Genomic DNA, 19,690 nt, shown 5'->3' on the forward strand with positions numbered 1-19,690 from the left:
TCAATAGGCAAAAGAAAAAAATCACATAATCATATCAAAAGATGCAGAAAAAGCATTTGACAAAATCCAACACCTATTTATGATAAAAATTCTTAGCAAACTAGGAATAGAGGGGAACTTCCTCAACTTGCTAAAGAGCATCTAAAAAGAAAACCTACAGCTAACATCAAACTTAATGGTGAGAAACTTCACACTTTCCCACTAAGATCAGGAACAAGCCAAGGATGTCCCCTCTCACCAAACTTTTCAACACCATACTGGAATCCCCAGCTAATGCAACAAGACAGGAACAGGAAATTAAAAAAAAAAAAAAAAAAAAAGATATACAGATTTGGGAAGGAAGAAATAAAACTGTCTTTGTTCACAGAGGACATGATTGACTATGTAGAAAATCTAAAAGAATCAACAGAGACCTCCTAGAACTAATAAGTGACTATAACAAGGTTGTAAAATATAACATTAATATACGAAAGTCCATCACTTTCTGTACTGGAAAAACCTACAGTTCTTCCTTCTTGTATAAGGAAAAATCCAGTTCTTTCTCCTGTGTTTTTTTCCTGTGTGTCTCCTTTAAACGGAACACTTCTGACACTTCTGGACACCAAATGTGTGGAGGCTTTCCCCCACCAAGCAATTCTCTGCAACAACACCAGCTGAACGTCCTACAATTTAACTCACTTCTGACACCATCTACTTGAAGGCAGGGTCAAATCCCAAAGGTTAAGGGCTCAGTCCCATAAGACTGCTCCCATCCCACTTCAGATGCCAATTCCAAGTCCAGATGTTTCTGACTGATTGGCTGTAAATAGAGGTTCCCATGATCCCCCTCTTAGGTTCCATTAATTTTCTAGAACAGCTCACAGAACACTGGGAAACACTTAACTAGTTTTTTAACAGATGTGATAAAGGATACAGATCAACAGTCAGATGAAGATATACAAAGGGCAATATCTGGGAGAGTCCTGAGCACAGAGGATTCTATCCTGGTGGAGTTGGGGTGTATCAAGTCTGAAATGGTACTATTAGGATTTTATGGAGACTTCCTCATGTAGACATGATCAATTATTAACTCCATTTCCAGCCCCTTTCCCCTTTGTGGAGTAGAGGGAGGTAGGGGAGATGCAGGGCTAAAAATTTTAAGCTTCTAATCATGACTTGCTCTTTCTGGTAACCAACCCCCATGCAGAAGCCATCCAGGATTCCACCCAGAGTCACATTATTGAAATAAAAGATGCCCCTAGCGCTCTTATCACTTACGAATTTTTTTTTAAGATTTTTTTTTTTTTGACAGAGAGAGAGACAGCCAGCGAGAGAGGGAACACAAGCAGGGGGAGTGGGAGAGGAAGAAGCAGGCTCCCAGCGGAGGAGCCTGATGTGGGGCTCGATCCCAGAACGCTGGGATCACGCCCTGAGCCGAAGGCAGACGCTTAACCGCTATGCCACCCAGGCGCCCCCACTTAAGAATTTCTAAGGGTTTTAGGAGCCCAGTGTCAAGGACAGGGTGAAAGACCAGATACTAGAACAAGAGATATTCTTAGTGCTTTTACAACTTAGGGAATTGCCAGTGATAGAAAATGGGGGCAGATATTTTCTATGATCTCACACTTTGCTATACACTAACAATGAATAAATATAATTTGAAAATAAAAATGTATTACTGTTTATATTCACACACCCCCAAAACTAAATACTTAGGTAAAAAATCTAACAAACTATATGTAAGATCTATATGAGAAGAACTATAAAACTCTAATGAAAGATATCAAAGAACTAAACAAATGGAGAGATATTCCGTGTTTATGAATAGGAAGACCCACAATTTTCAAAATGTCAGTTCTTCCCAACTTGATCTATAGACTCATTACAATCCCAATCAAAATCTCAGCAAGTTATTTTGTGTGTATCAGGCAAACTAATTCTATGGAGAGGCAAAAGGCCCAGAATACCTAACTCCATACTGAAGGAGAACAAAGTTGGAGGACTGACACTACACAACTTTAGCACTTACTATAAAACTAAAGTAATCAAGTCAATGTGGTATTGGTAAAAGAATGGACAATTAGATCAATGGAATAGAAATGAGAGCCGAGAAACAGACCCACATAAATACAGTCAACTGATAGTTGACAGAAGAGCAAAACTAATCTTTTCAACAAATGGTGATGGGACAACTGGACATTCACATGGAAAATAACGGGGGGTGGGGAGACCAAGACCTTAGACCCTTCATAAAAATTAACTCAAATGGATCATAGACCTAAATGTAAAATACAAAACTATAAAACTAGAAAATAACACAGGAGAAAATCTAGCAGACTCTGCATAGGCGATGACTTTTTAGGTACAATGCCAAAGTTACAATCCACACACACACACAAATTGATAAGCTGCACTTCATTAAAATTAAAAACTTCTGCTCTGCAAAAGACAATATCAAGAGAATGAGAAGTCAAATCACAGACTGGGAGAAAATATTTTTAAAAGACATATCCAATAAAGGACTGTTATCCAAATTATACATAGAACTCTAAAAAGTCAACAATAAGAAAACAAACAACCCAACTAAAAAACAGATAAAAGATCTGAAGAGACACCTCACCAAAGAAGACATACAGATCACAAGTAAACATATGAAAAAATTTTCAACATATGATGTCATTAGGGAAATACAAATCAAAACAATGAGAGATACCATTCACACCTATTAACGAATGTGCAAAATCCAAAACACTGACAACCCCAAATGCTGGTGAGGATATCGAGCAACAAGAACTCTCATTCATGGCTGGTGGGCATACAAAATGATACCGCCACTTTGGAAGACAGTTTGGCAGTTTCTACAAAACGAAACATACCTTACTATACAATCCAAACGATCGTGCTCCTCGGTATTTAGTCAAAAAAGTTGAAAACTATGTGCATACAAAAACTTGTGCATAGATATTTATAGTAACTTTATTCATAGCTGCCAAAACTTGCAAGCAACCAAAATGTCCTTCAGTAGAATGGATAGTTCCTGGTAAATCCAGGCAATGGAATATTGTTCAGGACTTTTAAAAAAGCTACCAAGCCATGAAAAGACATTAGACAAAACTTAATGCATAATACTAAAAAAGCTGATCTGAAAAGGCTACATTCTATATGATTCTTTTCCTTCTGGAAAAGGTTCCAAAACTGGAAATAGAGTAGTGATTTCCAAGAGTTGGGGGAAGGGACAGATGAAAAGGTAGAGCACAGAGGATTTTCAGGGCGGTAAAACTATTTTGTATGATACTATAATGGTGGTTACATGTCACTAAACATTTGCCCAAACTCAGATTGAGTACAAAACCAAGAGTGAATCCTACTGTAAACAATGGAATTTGGATGATACTGCTGTGTCAATGTAGGTTCATCAATTGTAACAAATGCATCACTCTGATACAGGATTTTGATAGTGGGAGAGACTGTACATGTGTGGGTTAGGTAGTAAATGGGAACGCTCTATACTTTCCATTCAATTTTGCTGTGAAGCTAAAAATGCTCTAAAATATAAAGTTTGTTAATTTAAATAAATAAAAATAGTGAAATTCAATGGACACATATAGCTGTAAATGCTTGGGGTGTTTTTTCTTCCCTTTTAAAAGCAGACTCCATTTAAAACTACGATGAAAATACTGACCCAAAATTTAAATTTTCCTCAAAAGTTATGATGTATCTGAACAATATCATCCATATTCATTTATTTATTAAATCTACAATATGTGTTGCAAAAATGACTTGTTGAGGTTTGGGGCGTAACTCTTGTAAAAAAGAAATTTCTCTGTACTGAATGAACCAACCAGCTTATACAAAAACTGAACTGAGAAACTTGGCCTCACTAATATTAACACTCTAACCAAGTGTGTCATCAGATCCCACAAGAAATAGATGGTACACATAAATTAGGATAATTTGAAGATGATTTATTTGCAAAAGTGTGGGCACATTATAAAGGAACCATAAAATATGGTGCAAGTTCCAGGGGCTAACGGTAGACTGGACCCCATGCTGGACCCAAAAAACAAGAAGGTAAGTTACTGAACCCAAAAAGAGAGCATCACGCAGGGTAGGCCAATTTGAGAAAACTAGGGATAGGTTGAGGGACAAGGCCACCCTGAAGTGATCTCAAAGGGAGGGAATGGGTGGCAGGGGGAAATATACTGATTCACCCTCTTTCTTTCCTCCTGTCTCCTGTCCAGGCTGCTCCCCACTGGCCCAACTCAACGGGAAGCTGGAAGATGTGGGACCACTGACAGAATCCATATAGATAAGCCTTACATGGAGAAAAGGATGTATACATCTGAATCTGGAGGGACAAATGGAAGGTATGTTGCACACTGATAAATTAACTATTAAGTGTAATTTATTTGTAAGTATTTAAGTGGCACTTAGTAAATGTTAGTTTAAAGCATTTATTCATTCATTGAGTGTCAGTAAGGACAGGTACTCAATTCTCTCAGGGACAGGAAGATAGTCCAAAGTGGTATTATTTCAGATGGGGCTTTGAAAGGAGTAAGGAAAGGAAACAAGGTCATTCTCCGAGAAAGTAAGAACAAGGCCTTGCCTACTTCTTCCTCTCATACCACTCTCGCCTTGTATCAGTGAAGATATTTTTAGTTGCAAATACTAGAAAATTAAACTGGCTCAAACCAAACTAACATAAATAAAAATGGAGATGTACTGACTCACATAACTGAAAAGTCTAGAGGTGGGGGAATGATAGGGTTCATCAAAGAATAGGTTTCTTTACTTCACACCAATCTGACATCCACATCGTCAGGTTCCTCCTGTTTGGTTTCTCGTGTAGAGAAATGACTGACAACCACAGTGGGGGTCATATGCTTCCTGGCTTATAACCACTAACTAAGGCCACTTGTCTACTTCTGAGCTAATGACTGTGACATGAGGAATAAAATGTTTATGGCCTTCTGCCAATTTAGATCTGAATGTCCAATGTACTCCTTCACTCATGATGCTCCAGCCATACCAGACTTTCTCCTGTCCCTCACATATACTAAATTCTTTTCTATACTTAATCTTAGCCAAAAGTCTGAGAAGTGATTACTAAAACTCCTTTCTGCCTCAAGGCTTTTGCACATGCTGTTCTCCTTGTCAGAGTATTACCTACTCTGTGTGATGCTTGCTCTCTGGGTTCCAGTAACTTATCTTTTTGTTGTTTTTTTGGGTCCAGTATGGGGACATCTCTATTGCCTGAAACATTATTCTCTTCCCTCCCTATCCCTTTACCTCTAATGTAATAAATTCATTGATTATAATGTCATCACATCCTTTACTTTTTCTTTAAATCATTTGTAAGTTTTAAATTATTTGGTCTATGTGATTATGTATTTTGTGTCTAACTCCTCCACTGGACTACAAACTTTAAAAAACCAGGAAAATGTTTTATTTTCTTCAGACCTGTATCCTCAGTGCCACATAGTACCTGAGACATACAGTCATTCAAGTCTTGAATGAATGAAGAATGAACGAATAAATGGTGCTAATGAGACAGACATACAGTAAATATTGGCTATTCATGTCACCACAAAAAGGCATGCCACTGGTGACATAGAATATTTTGAATGGGTTAGAACAAATTCATTCATTACATTAATTGGAATCATAACTCACAGTTTATGAATCTGTATTTAAAACATTTTTTCTTTATACCAAAAAATATCTACCCAACTTTTTCTAATACTATTTCATAAACAAATTAGACTATAATTTTACCCAGATACTATGAAACTGTATAAATCCTACCTTTTTTAAACTGCATATTTCAGATTCTTGTTTTTTATTTAAAGCCGTAAGTCTTTTGTTTAACTGTATTGCTTCCTGTACTGCAACATGAAAAACATTTAGAAAAATATTATATTCAACACCCATTTTAAGGAAAGTATCACTAAAATGGACAGGGAAAATAGCCTTAATGCAATGTATGTAATTATTATTGAATTTAAATAATACTAAAATGCCACTTAGTATTACCGGTAGCAGATAAGTTCAATTTATTCATTATAAACAAGCCCATTTAATCACTCCCTATTAAATATATGTTGAATAAGATAGTACCTACCATTTTGCTCTAACTTTTCATGATTCTCTTTTACCAATCCAAATTGACCTGTTATTGTGCCATAATATTTCTCAATTTCGTTCAGTTGCTTCTGATGATCTTCTTTAGCCAGAAGATGTAACTGGACTTTTTGTTCCTATTTTGAAGTTATTTAAAATGTTATAAATATATAACACACATATATACAACATGTACGCACACATATATTTAAACATACATAAAAATTGTTTTTAATAAATTTTGTTATGAAATAGGCCATGAAAAAGCGCTGAATACACCATAGGGAGGAAATGTTAAGGAGATATTTCTAAACCTATGTAAAATTAAAGCCTTTTTTGTCTTGTAACAAAATAGTCTTTTAAATTTATACTGCCCTTGTTTACAATTTCTTTTTAAAAACCAACTAGCTTCAGGCACGCCTTGGTGGCTCAGTCAATTAAGTGTCTGCCTTTGGCTCTGGTAATGATCCCAAGGTCCTGGGATCGAGTCCCACATCAGGCTCCCTGCTCAGTGGGGAGCCTGCTTCTCCTTCTGCCTGCTGCTCATGCTCTCTCATTCTCTCTGGCAAATAAATAAATAAAATCTTTAAAAAAAAATCAACTAGTTTCATTTATAGAAAGTTAATTAGTCCAAGCCAGCACTAAGCAAAATCACGGGAATATTAAAGCAATACTTGATAATTTAGGAAAGAAATGATTTCCTCTAATTTGGGGGCACAAATTATGAGTGCAGTATTGAAACTCAAGTAATTTTTCTGATTTTAATGAGTATAGCCCCATCTCATTGCATTAAAAAATTGAATTATGAAGATAATATCCATCAGAGACAGGGAAGAAATACAGTAATAGCAGATAGTCTACTTAGGCTGAGAAACATACTTGGTAAAAACTGGACCCAACATATATTTTAATATGGGCATTCACTGCTTTTGGCTAAAGCAGCTTGTTTTGTCATACTTAGAAATTTGACCTTAAATTTTAAAAAGAAATACTATGTTGATAAAATCAGTAACATTTTTTTTAAAGGTTTTCATCTTGACTTGGCATTGGTAGAATCACTGATTGGTTTCACAACTTTCATTCATTTTTGCCACACACTTCAGCATCCGTAATGAGCAGTGATAAAGAACAGTGTGAGTCCATTCGCCGGCACTGATTGTTTTCTGAATGAATTGTTGTCCTGTGGAGTTGCAGCAGTGTAAATCTGTTAGATTTACCTGGCCTGTATCTGTTTCTGTTATCCAATATTATCACAATTTCAAGTATTTACTTGAAGTATTTCTTCCTCATTACAATCTAGTAGAATTGAAATTCACATGCTCTATTTTCCCCTAGTCAAGTGAAGGGCATATTACTCAAAATAAACCAATTGATTTCTACTTTTTCGGAATTTGAAACTTGAACAAAATGACTATAAAACTAAATAATGTCAGTAGTGATTCTATCCAGACTGATGAGACTTCTTTCCTGGGTTCCTACATCCTGCTTCACAAACTCTGGAATTACCCTGGTCTTTGCTCATTCTTGAACCCATTCTTCACTCAGATTGATTCTCAGTGCCTCCACTAAATTTCCCTTTGCATAAATTAAACAGAGCCAGTTTCTACTGCTTAAAACCAAAGTACAGGCAAATATAGCAAAGTAGTCAAAAACTAATCTGCCTGTGTTTAAATACTGTCTCTGTAATTTAGTTGCTGTGTGACCTTGCAGAAATTATCCACTGTATCTTTAAAATAAAAATTCTCAAAGTATCTCCCTTATAGGGTTGCTCTGAGGATAAAATTAATTAATACACATAAAAAGCAAAGAACAGATGCTTGCCACAGAACAAGTACAATATGTTGTCATTATTATTCCTTAAGTGATAAAATTACCTTCAATAGTTTTAACTAATTTTATTTAGAAAAAGAAAAGCCTTAATATTAAGAAAGAATACACATTACAATTTAAATTGTACCTAACTATATTCTCTTGGCAAATTTGATAATAATGTTAACTTTTCTTTTTTTAAAGATTTTATTTATTTATTTGACAGAGAGAGCGAGCGAGAGAGGGACCACAAGCAGGGGGAGCTGGAGAGGGAGAAGCAGTCTCCCCACTGAGCAGGGAGCCCAACACAGGGCTGGATCCCAGGACGCTGGGATCATGACTTAAGCCGAAGGCAGACGCCTAACGACTAAGACACACAGGCGCCCCCAACAGTCGTAAGTTTTTCGAAGATTTTAAGCAAAGTGATAATATTGTTAGTAATGATCACAAAGGATTAATTGAAAGTTTCTCATATACTTTTATGGGCTTTTCAAATTCACAACTTAGTCATTTGAATTAATCAAGTAATAGTTACAAACACAAACAAGCTGACAATTGTACTTACCCTGAAGATCTTATGTCTACCTGGGTAGTTACTATTCTCAAAAACTAAACAATGAAAAATAATGAACCATATTCCATTCCTCTGAAATACCACTTAATTCTTCAATCTAGAGAATTATACTTGCTTTCAGCAGATGTGTAGAAACCTAACACAATTTCACTTAAATTAGTCTAAAAGCATTACTTCAATCCAAGGAATTTTTTTTAAAGTTTTTATTTTAATTCCAGTTAGCTAACATACAATCTAATATTAGTTTTAGGTGTACAATATAGTGATTCAACAATTCCACACATAATCTGATGCTAATCATGACAAGTACACTCTTTAATCCTCATCACTATTTCACTCCCCCTCCCCCCACCTTCCCTCTGGTAAATCATCAGGTCTCTATATTTAAAAGTATGTTTCTTGGTTTGTCTCTTTTTTAACTTGGCTCATTTGCTTTCTTAAGTTCCACATGAGTGAGATGATACAGTATTTGTCTTTCTCTGACTTATTTTGCTTAATATATACCTTCTAGCTCATCCATGTCCTTGCAAAAGGCAAGATTTCCTTCTTTTTTATAGCTGAATAATATTCCATAGTATGTGGAATATTTTACATATAGATAAAGAATATCTCACATCTTCTTTATCTATTGATGGACACAGGCTGCTTCCATAGCTCGGCTATTGTAAATAATGCTGCTATAAACATAGGGATGCATGTACCTCTTAGAATTAGTGTTTTTGTATTTTTTGGGTAAATACCCAATACTGTGATTTCTGGATCACACAGTTCCTTTTAATCTTTGAGGAAACTCCGTACTGTTTTCCACAGTGGCTGCACCAGTTTGCGTTCCCACCAACAGTGCATGAGTGTTCTTTTTTCCACATCCTCCCCAACACTTGTTGTTTCTTGTGTTTTTGATTTTAGCCATTCTAACAGGTGTGAGGTGATACCTCATTATAGTTTTGATTGGCATTTCCTTGATAATCAGTGGTGTTGAGCATCTTTTCATGTGTCTGTTGGCCATTTGTATGTCTTCTTTGGAGAAATGTCTTTCATGTCTTCTGCCCATTTTTTAATTGGATTATTTGTTTTGGGGGTGTTGAGTTTTATAAGTTCTTCATATATTTGGAAACTAACCATTTATTAGGTATGTCATTTGCAAATATCTTCTCCTATTCCATAAGCTTTTAGTTTTGTTGATTGTTTCCTTTGCTGTGCAGAAGCTTTATTTTGATGTAATCCCAATAGTTTCTTTTTGCTTTTATTTCCCTTGCTTTGGGGAACATATCTAGAAAAATATTGCCACAGCTGATGTCAGAGACATTACTGCCTGTGTTCTCTTCTAGGATTTTTATGCTTTCAGGTCTCACAGTTAGGTCTTTAATCCATTTTGAATTTATTTTTGTGTAAGGTGTAAGAAAGTGGTCCTGTTTTCCCAACACCATTTGTTGAAGAGACTGTCAACAGTTGGATATTCTTTCCTGCTTTGTTGAAGATTAATTGACCATGTAGTCGTGGGTTTATTTCTGGGTTTTCTATTCTGTTCCATTGATCTGTGTTTCTGTTTTTATACTGGTACCATACTGTTTTCATTACTACAGCTTTGTAATATAACTTGAAGTCCAGAATTGTGATGCCTCCAGCAATTTGCTTTTCTTTTTCAAAATTGCTTGGCTATTCAGGGTCTTTTGTGGTTCCATACAAGTTTTAGAATTGTTGGTTCAAGTTCTGTGAAAAATGCTGTTGGTATTTTGATAGGGATTGCACTGAATGTGTAGATTGCTTTGGGTGGCACAGACATTGTAACAATATTTGTTCTTCCAGTCCAGGAGCATAGAATTTCTTTGTGTCTTTCCATTTCTTTGTGTCATCTTCAATTTCATTCATCAGTGTTTTATAGTTTTCAGAACATAGGTCTTTCAACCTTTCTGATTCGTTTTTTTCCCTAGGTATCTTATTTTTTGTGCAATTGTAAATGGAATTGTTTTCTAGTTTCTCTTTCTGCTGCTTCATTATGGGTGTATAGAAATACAACGAGTTTTGCACATTGATTTTGTATCCTGAGACTTTACTGAATTAGTTTATCAATTCTAATAGTTCTTGGTTGAGTCTGTCAGGTTTTCATTTTATAGTATCATGTCATCTGCAAATAGGGACAGTTTTACTTCTTCCTTGGCGTTTTGGATGCCTTTTATTTTGTTTTGTTGTCTAATTGCTGTGGCTAGTACTTCTAGAACTATGTTGAATAAGTGGTGAGAATGGACATCCTTGTCTAGTTCCTGACCTTACGGGAAAAGCTCTCATTTTCTCCCCATTGAGGATGATGTTAGCTGTGGGTTTTATAAGACTTCTATTATGTTGAGGTATGGTTCCTTTAAACCTACTTTGTTAAGGCTTTTTTTTTTTTTTATCATGAATGGATACTGTACTTTGTAAATGCTTTTTCTGCATCTATTGAAATGATCACATGGTCCTTATTCTTCTCTTATTGATGTGATGTATCATGTTGATTTGCAAATATTGAACCACCCTTGTATCACTGGAATAAATCCCACTTGATCGTGGTAAATGATTTTTTTAATGTATTGTTTAATTTGGTTTGCTAGTAACTTATTGAGGATATTTTGCATCTATGTTCATCAGGGATACTGGACAGTCATTCTTTTTTTAGTGGTGTCTTTATCCAGTTTTGATATCAGGATAATGTTGGCCTCACAAAATTGAATTTGGAAGTTCTCCTTCCTTTTATTTTTTGGAATAGTGTGAGAAGAATAGCTATTAACTCTTCTTTAAAAAGTTTGGTAGAATTCGCCTGAGAAGCCAGTTGGTGCTGGACTTTAGTTTGTTGGGAGTTTTTTGAATTTCTTTGCTGGTGATCAGTCTGTTCAAATTTTCTATTTCTTCATGCTTTAGTTTTGGTAGATTATGTTTCTTGGAATTTATCCATTTCTTCTAGATTGTACAATTTGTTGGCATATAGTTTTTCATAATATTCTAATTGTTTGTATTTCTGTGGTATTGGTTGTTATTTCTCCTCTGTCATTTGTGATTTTATTTGAGTTCTTTCTCTTTTTTTCCTGATAAGTATAGCTAGAGATGTATCAACTTTGTTGATTTTTTCATAGAACAAGTTCCTGGTTTCGTTGATCTGTTCTACCGTGTTTTTTTTTAGTTTCTAGATCATTTATTTCTACCCTACTCTTTATTTTTTCCTTCATTCTGCTGGTTTTAGGTTTTGTCATTGTTCTTTTTCTAGCTCCTTTAGGTGTAAGGTTAAGTTGTTTGAGATTTTTCTTAGTAGTCTTATATTGCTAAACACTTCCCTATTTGAAATGCTTTTGCTGCACCCAAAACTTTTGGACTGTTGTGTTTTCATTTTTATCTGTTCCCATGTACTTTTTTATTTCTTATTTCCTGGTTGACCCATTCATTATTTAGTACCATGGTATTTAACCTCCATATATTTGTGGTCTCCAAATTTTTTTCTTGTGGTTGACTTCCAGTTTCATAGCATTGTGGTCAAGGAATTTTTCACTTTTTTCAGCTTTGATCAATTTTTATGTAGCCTTTATGAGAATACTGTCCACTACATATTAATATAGGCCTCTTTAACCTTTCAGTTAAAAAATGGTAAATATAGTAGGCTGTCAATGCCTGTAAAGATGAATAATCCTGATAACTAAAACTGTAGTAAAGATTAAAGTGATTTAATTGGTTTTCTCTACATAGAGCTCTATACACATTGGAATAATTTGTGATATACTCTTATTCCAACATCCTTTGTTCAAAGCCAAAGTCAATTCAAGTAAAATGAAGTTTTATTTGTTTGCATGACATAATTCTGATTTTGAAATACATTAACCAATTCAATGGCCATGATATTATAAAGACTTTCAAATTACATGGGCACACATAGCTCATTAGCCCATACAGGCCCATACGGGACTGTTCATATATGAACCTACTTGGCCGCTCTGATTTCATTTTGATAATAAGATGAAGAGGCTAGTTGTCAAGTTTGCCACTAATTGCATGTCAGAAAATAGCTTACATTCTTTGGGAAGCAACAACAAAAACGGATTGGTATCACTTGCCTGAGAACCCAAGAACATTTTAAAGAATAATATAAATAACTGTATAGCGTTGTTATTAAAACTTTAATATTACATACTATATCATAGTAAAGATAATTTTATTAAGATGACTAAGAAATAGTTAAGTACATACTGGTTTTGTTCTTTTTACCTCTGTGAATTGGCTCAAGCTATTTTCTTCTTTTACAAAATTTTGCTACTAAATGCAAAGACTCTATACACAGAAAATGTTAGGATTCACTGCTTTCCAAATACAAACTTAAATTTTAACAATCTATGAAAAACAAGATTAGAGGAAAAGAAGACAGTATCTGCATAATTAAAAGTGAAGTGTACAGGCACATGTGTGTGCACATGTGCGTGATCTAAAGATTATATTAAAGCTTTGAGGCATTTAAAATAGGAATAATTTTTAAATAGTATTTACAAACAACTTTTTACAATTACATTTACTAATAAAAGGTATAGCTGCTCATTTCCTCTTATCTCCATATGGAGACCGATTTGAAAACCTTTGGGAATAAAATTAATTTCCCTTAAAATAATTCATTAAAGTAAATTTTAGAGAAAAAGATAAAAACTCAAAAAGAAACTTCATACATTCTTCAAATCTATTTTGCAACTTACCTTTCAATTTCTTCAATATGACCCCGAAATAAATCAATGGGGTTATAAAACTCACTTTTTAAAAAACCTATGGCATCTTTCTTAAGATATTTTTACCTTTTTTAGTCATAAAGATAAGACATATAATACTTCAAAAACCAACTTAAAGTTACACAAATACTTTGTGTGTACAGATACAAATTATCTTTATAATTATGAAGATTATTTCCAGACAAGTCTTTATTCTAAAAACTTTCTACTATGAAAGGAAAAAATTTGGTAATTTTAAATCATATGAAACCTTCATATTCAAACTTTATTTTAATTTAATAAAGAAAAATAAATCTTATGTCTTTTCTCTAGAAGAAAGTGATATACAAAAAAATAAACTATAACTAAGAAATGGCTGAACTAAGAAATGGTTGGATTTGTTTTTACTTCATTAATTAAGTCCTATCAGCTACTCATTACAAAACACAGTCACCTAATACAGTAATGATGAGAACACAATAGGAAAGATTTTCATCAATCACCAAATCACAATAGTTAATTTGATGTTCTTTGGTTTATTTTTATTTTTTATTTTTTTGCATTCCTTCTACTGGTAATGATCAATGTGATCATTTGTTCAATAGAAGGTTAGGGTACTTTTAGAGCTAGGTGAATCCTTCAATTCATAATTGTGTTAATTTATCTAGAGACATATTACCACCTTTACAGAAAAATCAGCTTACTGAATTCCCAAAAGACAGAAATTCACTAATAATTAAGGGCTCGCCTATAGGAGATCATGAACTTCTTTACAATTTTCTTAATACTGTTTTTTAAATTATTTCTTTTTGGACACTTAACTTTATCAGTTGCTTCCCAAAATCCTGCCTTGACACAAGTGACCATTTTATTTCCTGTCTTGCCCATAGAATTAAGTTACATAAAAGAAAAATGATTTGAATAAAATAAGGTTAACTTAAATACCGAATAAATAAGGTTAACTTAAGTACCGAGTACTTTGAATAAAGGTCATTTGAATTATATAGGAATAATGTAAAAAGAATAATGTAAGAATGTTTAGAAAAAAGATTATTTTTAAATCTTAAATCAATTATCTAAAACACATTTAATTTGTTTAGAATGGGCATAAAATATTAATTGTACGTATCAGTATATAAATTATTTTAATGCAAAATTTAATGCTTTGAGTTGTCAGAAAAAAATGTCACTATAACTCAAATATCGTTTTAGAAGGTTCTTAAGAGGTTGTCATTCACATTAACAAAATACTCAGACGTGACTAAAAACTTGTTTTCATTTTTTCTAAGACTATAAGTATCTGTTTGATGAAATTTTAAAGTGGAATAAAATAAAACACATTTTATGTCGCTTTTGATCTTTAACTTGTAGCCTTATCTCCCAGGTCAGAGGGCACATTATTCAATTTCACTATATTTTGTGTAAAACCACTGTAGCGTTGAAGATGACTTTCAGTACAAATGTCATGGTACTTAAAGCTAAACCAGAATCTAGTTTTTCAGCTTCTTAATTAAAATCATAGTTTAAAATAGTCTGACAATATTATCTTTAGTCTTTCCAGTTGAACAGCGACAGAATTTTCACATCTTTTATCCAATCAAGCTTAGCAATCTAAGGCTCTTTTATTTTCTAACACACCAAAAACAATTTCAAGAAGCAAAACAGTTACTTTATTTTTCTGTAGTTAATAAGAAGTAATCTCTCGTTTCTTACTTCTCATAAATATGTAAACTTCACTCAAAAATTACTTTTACTTGTCTTATAGTCTACTCCAAAGAAGGAATATTGAAATAGCATAAGTCCACACAAAAAGCCCTCAGAGAATTTAAGTGGATATGGGAGAATTTTGCTCAATCAAAAATACAGGAAAAAAAATTCTTCTGAATTAAATAGGGATAGGAAGAGAGAATATCAAAGTAAATATTCCATAAAATATTATGCTGTAAAAATATAAATATTAATTTTTAATATACTATAGAAGTGGAAGGCATAACAATCACTTGTTGAATGATAAAGAATGAGTACCATATCCCAAGTGACATATTCAAATGCAACTTTGTATTATTTTAATTTTTCAGGCAATCAATAATAACTACATGTTTGCATAAATACCTAGAAAAGATAATAAAATAATAGGTTTATTGTTCTTATTCCCTTGTTCTTTGATATTAAAATAAGACCTCTATCAATAATCTGGGAACTGGGTTAAATTTATTTTATAATATATAAACACCATGTAATCCAGAAATAAATTTATGAAGTAAATTCATTTAAGCCATATTTGAAATTGTAATTCAGTCCTTTAAAGGGAATATTAATATCCAGTTTCAACTTTCTTTAATATAAGTGCCACATTTATATTGACCAAGATACTACACACATTATGTGCTAATCTGGGGAGTGGGTGTATATTTTGTAATCTCCTTACCATTTCACTTATTTTCTTCTGTAAAGAATATTTAGAAACCTTGAAAAAACAAAGAGAAAATTCATCATAATTCTGCACTCATCTGTTACAAATTCCTTCTGATATTAAAATTGTATGCTATAAAATGTGGTGTTTATTTCCTATGTACTATTTTTTCCTTGGGACATTTTTTTCAAGATGGTGGTTACAATAACTTTCTTCTGTATAACAAAAACAATATATTCATTAATTATTCAACACATATTTATGGAGCACCTACCGTCACTTTCCTTAGGACTCTGGGATACAGCACTGAACTAAACAAATCCCTGCCTTTAAGAAGCTTTCTGTCTTAGTGAGGGTAGTGGTAGCCAGACAATAAAATATAGGTAAAAAGTAGAAAGGCTAGAGAGTGACAACTACTATGAAGGAAAATAAAGCAAGCAGGATAGCAAGAGCAGTCTAGGAGAGTTTGCTACTTAGTATCAGCTCCTCATTGAAGAAAATTTGGTAAAATGGAAAAGCATAGGGAAAAAAGTTTTAAACAAATCATCTCACAACCCAGAAATGACAATCATTAATAATTCAGTACTTCTGGTTATTTTTCTATGCATTTATACTTTAAAAAAGAGCCAGTGGGGAGTGGAATAATAACATATGTACTATTTTGTGACCCATTTTTACTTAATATAAAACAAGCACCTTTCTATGACAAATTGATCCATAATGCAACTTTTTAATGGTTACACAGTATTCCACTGTTTACCTTAATATCATTACCAAATCACTCTCATTTTTGTAGGTTTACCCAGTTTGCAGTTTTATGACACTACTGTGAAATAAACATGCTTGTACCAAGAACTCGTAGCTACTCATTTTAGCAGAATAAATTCCAAGAAGCAAAATTCCTAGTATTTGTTCCTTTTCGTAGACTTTTAAAAATTCTTACATAGTCCTCTAGAGTAGCTGACCAAGTTAAACTCCAACCAGCTGTGGATGAGTGCTCATTTTCTTAAACTGTTTTTGTTAAATTTTAAGCAAAAATAATTACTTCACATTTCCTATGAAATCAATCTAGCATACAGCCTTGAATAAGCTGATAATTTTATTTCATTTTTGTGGAATAGGTCATATGTGTTCTATTTCTTCAACAAATATTAAATACATACCATAAGTAAAATATTAATATACACATTAGGGGTATAATACTGAACCAAAAAAAAAAAAAAAAAAACCCTGTCCAGATTAAATTCTGGGGATTGTAGAAAATAAGCAATATAAATAAGCTAAAATATATAGTCTATTAAATATTGATAAGCACTAAAGAAAAATAAATCAAGGAAGGAGATTACATAAGATGCTCAAGAAAATCCTTCCTGAGATGGCATCTTTTGAGTCAAGACTTGATAGGAGTGAGGAAGATAATTTCAGCAACTGCAAAGACCACAAGGTAGGAGGACATGTGGAGGGTTCAAAGAACAACAAGAAAGAGTAACTGGAGCTTCTTGCAGACGTGTGTCTGCCCTTGTTTCGTGGGCTTTCCTCATAGCATGACCCCCAAACACCAGTATTCAATCCTGCCTCAAACAAAGAAACTGAGACTGCCTCCTGCCCCCAAGCCAGAGGAGACATCGACCTCTCAGCACTTGCCGAAGGGAGAAACAGAACGGCAAGAAGCAACTGAACATACTGATGAAGTACAAGATGAAATAGACAGACTTAATGAACAAGCCAATGAGGAGATTCTGAAAGTAGAACAGAAATATAACAAACTCCACCAACCATTTTTTCAAAGATTGGAACTGATTGCCAAAATCCCAAATGTTGGGGTAACAACATTTGTCAACCATCCACAAGTGTCTGTACTGCTTGGGAAGGAAGATGAAGAGGCACTGCATTATTTGACAAGAGTTGAAGCGACATAATTTGATGATATTAAATCAGGTTACAGAATAGATTATTATTTTGATGAAAACCCTTACTGCAAAAATAAAGTTCTCTCCAAAGAATTTCATCTGCATAAACAGTGGTGATTCATCTTCAAAGTCCACTGAAATCAAATGGAAATCTGGAAAGGATTTGACAAAACTTTCAAGTCAAACAAAGAATAAAGACAGCAGGAAGAGACAGCCTGAGGAACCGGAGAGCTTCTTCTGGTTTACTGGCCATTCTGATGCAGGTGCAGATGAGTCAGGAGAGGTCATCAAAGATGATATTTGGCCAAATCCATCACAGTACCTGGTTCCTGATATGGATGATGAGGAAGGGGAAGGAGAAGATGATGATGATGATGAAGATGGATTGGAAGATATTGATGAGGAAGGTGAAGAAGATGAAGATGATGATCAGGGGGAGGAAGAAGGGAATGAAGGAGAAGATGACTAATGAAACACTGACGGATTCCACCCTTCCTTTTTGAATTTTCTCCAGTCCCTGGGAGCAAGCTGCAGTCTTTCTTCTCCCCCTCCTCTTGTGTTTATTTGCCCTGTTTTTTGAAGTCTCTTTTCTCTCCCTTTATCCCATGGTTCTTAACTTACTTTGGGGGGAAATACCTTGAGCAGAATACACTGGGAAAAGAATCTCTCCCCCTTTCTGTTCCAAATTCATTTTTATTCCTTCCTGTCACAACAAAAATTTTATGGAATCAACACCCCTGTGCTCTGTGGGGAAAAAAAAAAAAAATCTTCTGCTCTCTTAGCTCTGCTGGAAACTAGAGGGTGTAGGCCCCTGTGTAGTAGTGCACAGAATTCTAGCTTTTTTCCATCCTTTCTCTGTATACTGGGCTCAGAGATTACACTGTGTCTCTATGTGAATATGGAGAGTTAGCACTTACCAACATGTATCTGTCTGCTTTCTGTTGTTTAAAAAAAAAAAAAAAACTTTAGGGGCGCCTGGGTGGCACAGCGGTTAAGCATCTGCCTTTGGCTCAGGGCGTGATCCCGGCGATCTAGGATCAAGCCCCACATCAGGCTCTTCTGCTATGAGCCTGCTTCTTCCTCTCCCACTCCCCCTGCTTGTGTTCCCTCTCTCGCTGGCTGTCTCTATCCCTGTCAAATAAATAAAATCTTTAAAAAAAAAAAAAACTTTAAAAAATGGGGTTATAGAGCGTCAGCAAAAGGTAAGTTTGAGAGGTTTGGGTAGGTTAAGTAGACATTTTGACAACATGTCTTCTCCTTTGGCACATTTAATTTTGATGTTTAACGACATCCTGGAGTTAAAGTTGACACTTTAAAAATAAAATTCTCTCCTAATGATGACTTGAACCCTGCCACTCGATGGGAGAATCAGCAGAACCTATAGGATCTTATTTGGAATTGATATTCTCTACTATAATTTTGTTCCTGTTTATTTTAAATATCTTTTTGTTTCACTGGAAGGAAAGATGATGCTCAGTTTTAAATGTTAAAAGTGTACAAGTTGCTTTGTTACAATAAAATTAAACGAGTACACATACACAAAAGAACAAGAAAGCCAATGTGGCTGGAAGGAAACAAGCAAGGGGAAGAACAGCAATAGAGGAGTTCAGAGAAAAGGAGGCAAGGGGGGCAAATCACTGTCTGTCTTATAATGCATGATATAGATTCAGGTTTTAGGTTTGTTTCTATTTTAAGATTTTATTTATTTATTTGACAGAGAGAGAGCACAAGCAGGGGGAGCAGCAAGCGGAGGCAGAGGGAGAAGCAGGCTTCCCACTGAGCAGGGAGCCCAACGTGGGGCTTGATCCTGGGACCCTGGGATCATGACCTGAGCTGAAGGCAGATGCTTAACTGACTGAGCCACTCAGGCACCCTAGATTTAGGTTTTCACACTGACTGAGACAGGAAGACAATGAAAATTCCAAGCACGAGTGTAACATAGCCTGACTTACTTTTTTTAAAGGATCACTCTGTTAACACTAACAGGGAACACAGGTGGAAGCAGGAAAACCACTTAATAAGCTACTGTCATAATTCAGATGAAAGAGGAATGAAAGAGGACTAGGGTTTTAATAATGAATGTAGTGAGAAGTGGTCAGATTCTGGATATACTCAGAGGAGAATGCTGAAAAAAATTGCAACTGGAATAAAGGAAGCTAAAATTAATGAGGAA

The 19,690-nt window shown here is 34.4% G+C and overlaps 1 protein-coding gene and 1 pseudogene across 1 annotated transcript in view; one reads left to right on the top strand and one right to left on the bottom strand.

Annotated features, from left to right (window-relative positions):
* The window catches only part of CCDC73 (coiled-coil domain containing 73), a 116,227-nt gene that overhangs the window by 50,332 nt on the left and 46,205 nt on the right, over window positions 1-19,690 (bottom strand). The window contains exons 7-9 of the mRNA XM_026511883.4: window positions 15,623-15,661; window positions 6,101-6,236; window positions 5,785-5,864 (exon numbers count right to left, since the gene is read on the bottom strand). Of these exons, the coding sequence (XP_026367668.3) occupies window positions 5,785-5,864; window positions 6,101-6,236; window positions 15,623-15,661 (255 nt within the window). The remainder of the gene's footprint in view (window positions 1-5,784; window positions 5,865-6,100; window positions 6,237-15,622; window positions 15,662-19,690) is intronic.
* On the top strand, window positions 16,942-18,294 carry LOC113265069 (protein SET-like; annotated as a pseudogene).

Source organism: Ursus arctos, unplaced genomic scaffold, assembly GCF_023065955.2.
Source record: "Ursus arctos isolate Adak ecotype North America unplaced genomic scaffold, UrsArc2.0 scaffold_23, whole genome shotgun sequence".
NCBI lineage: Eukaryota > Metazoa > Chordata > Mammalia > Carnivora > Ursidae > Ursus > Ursus arctos.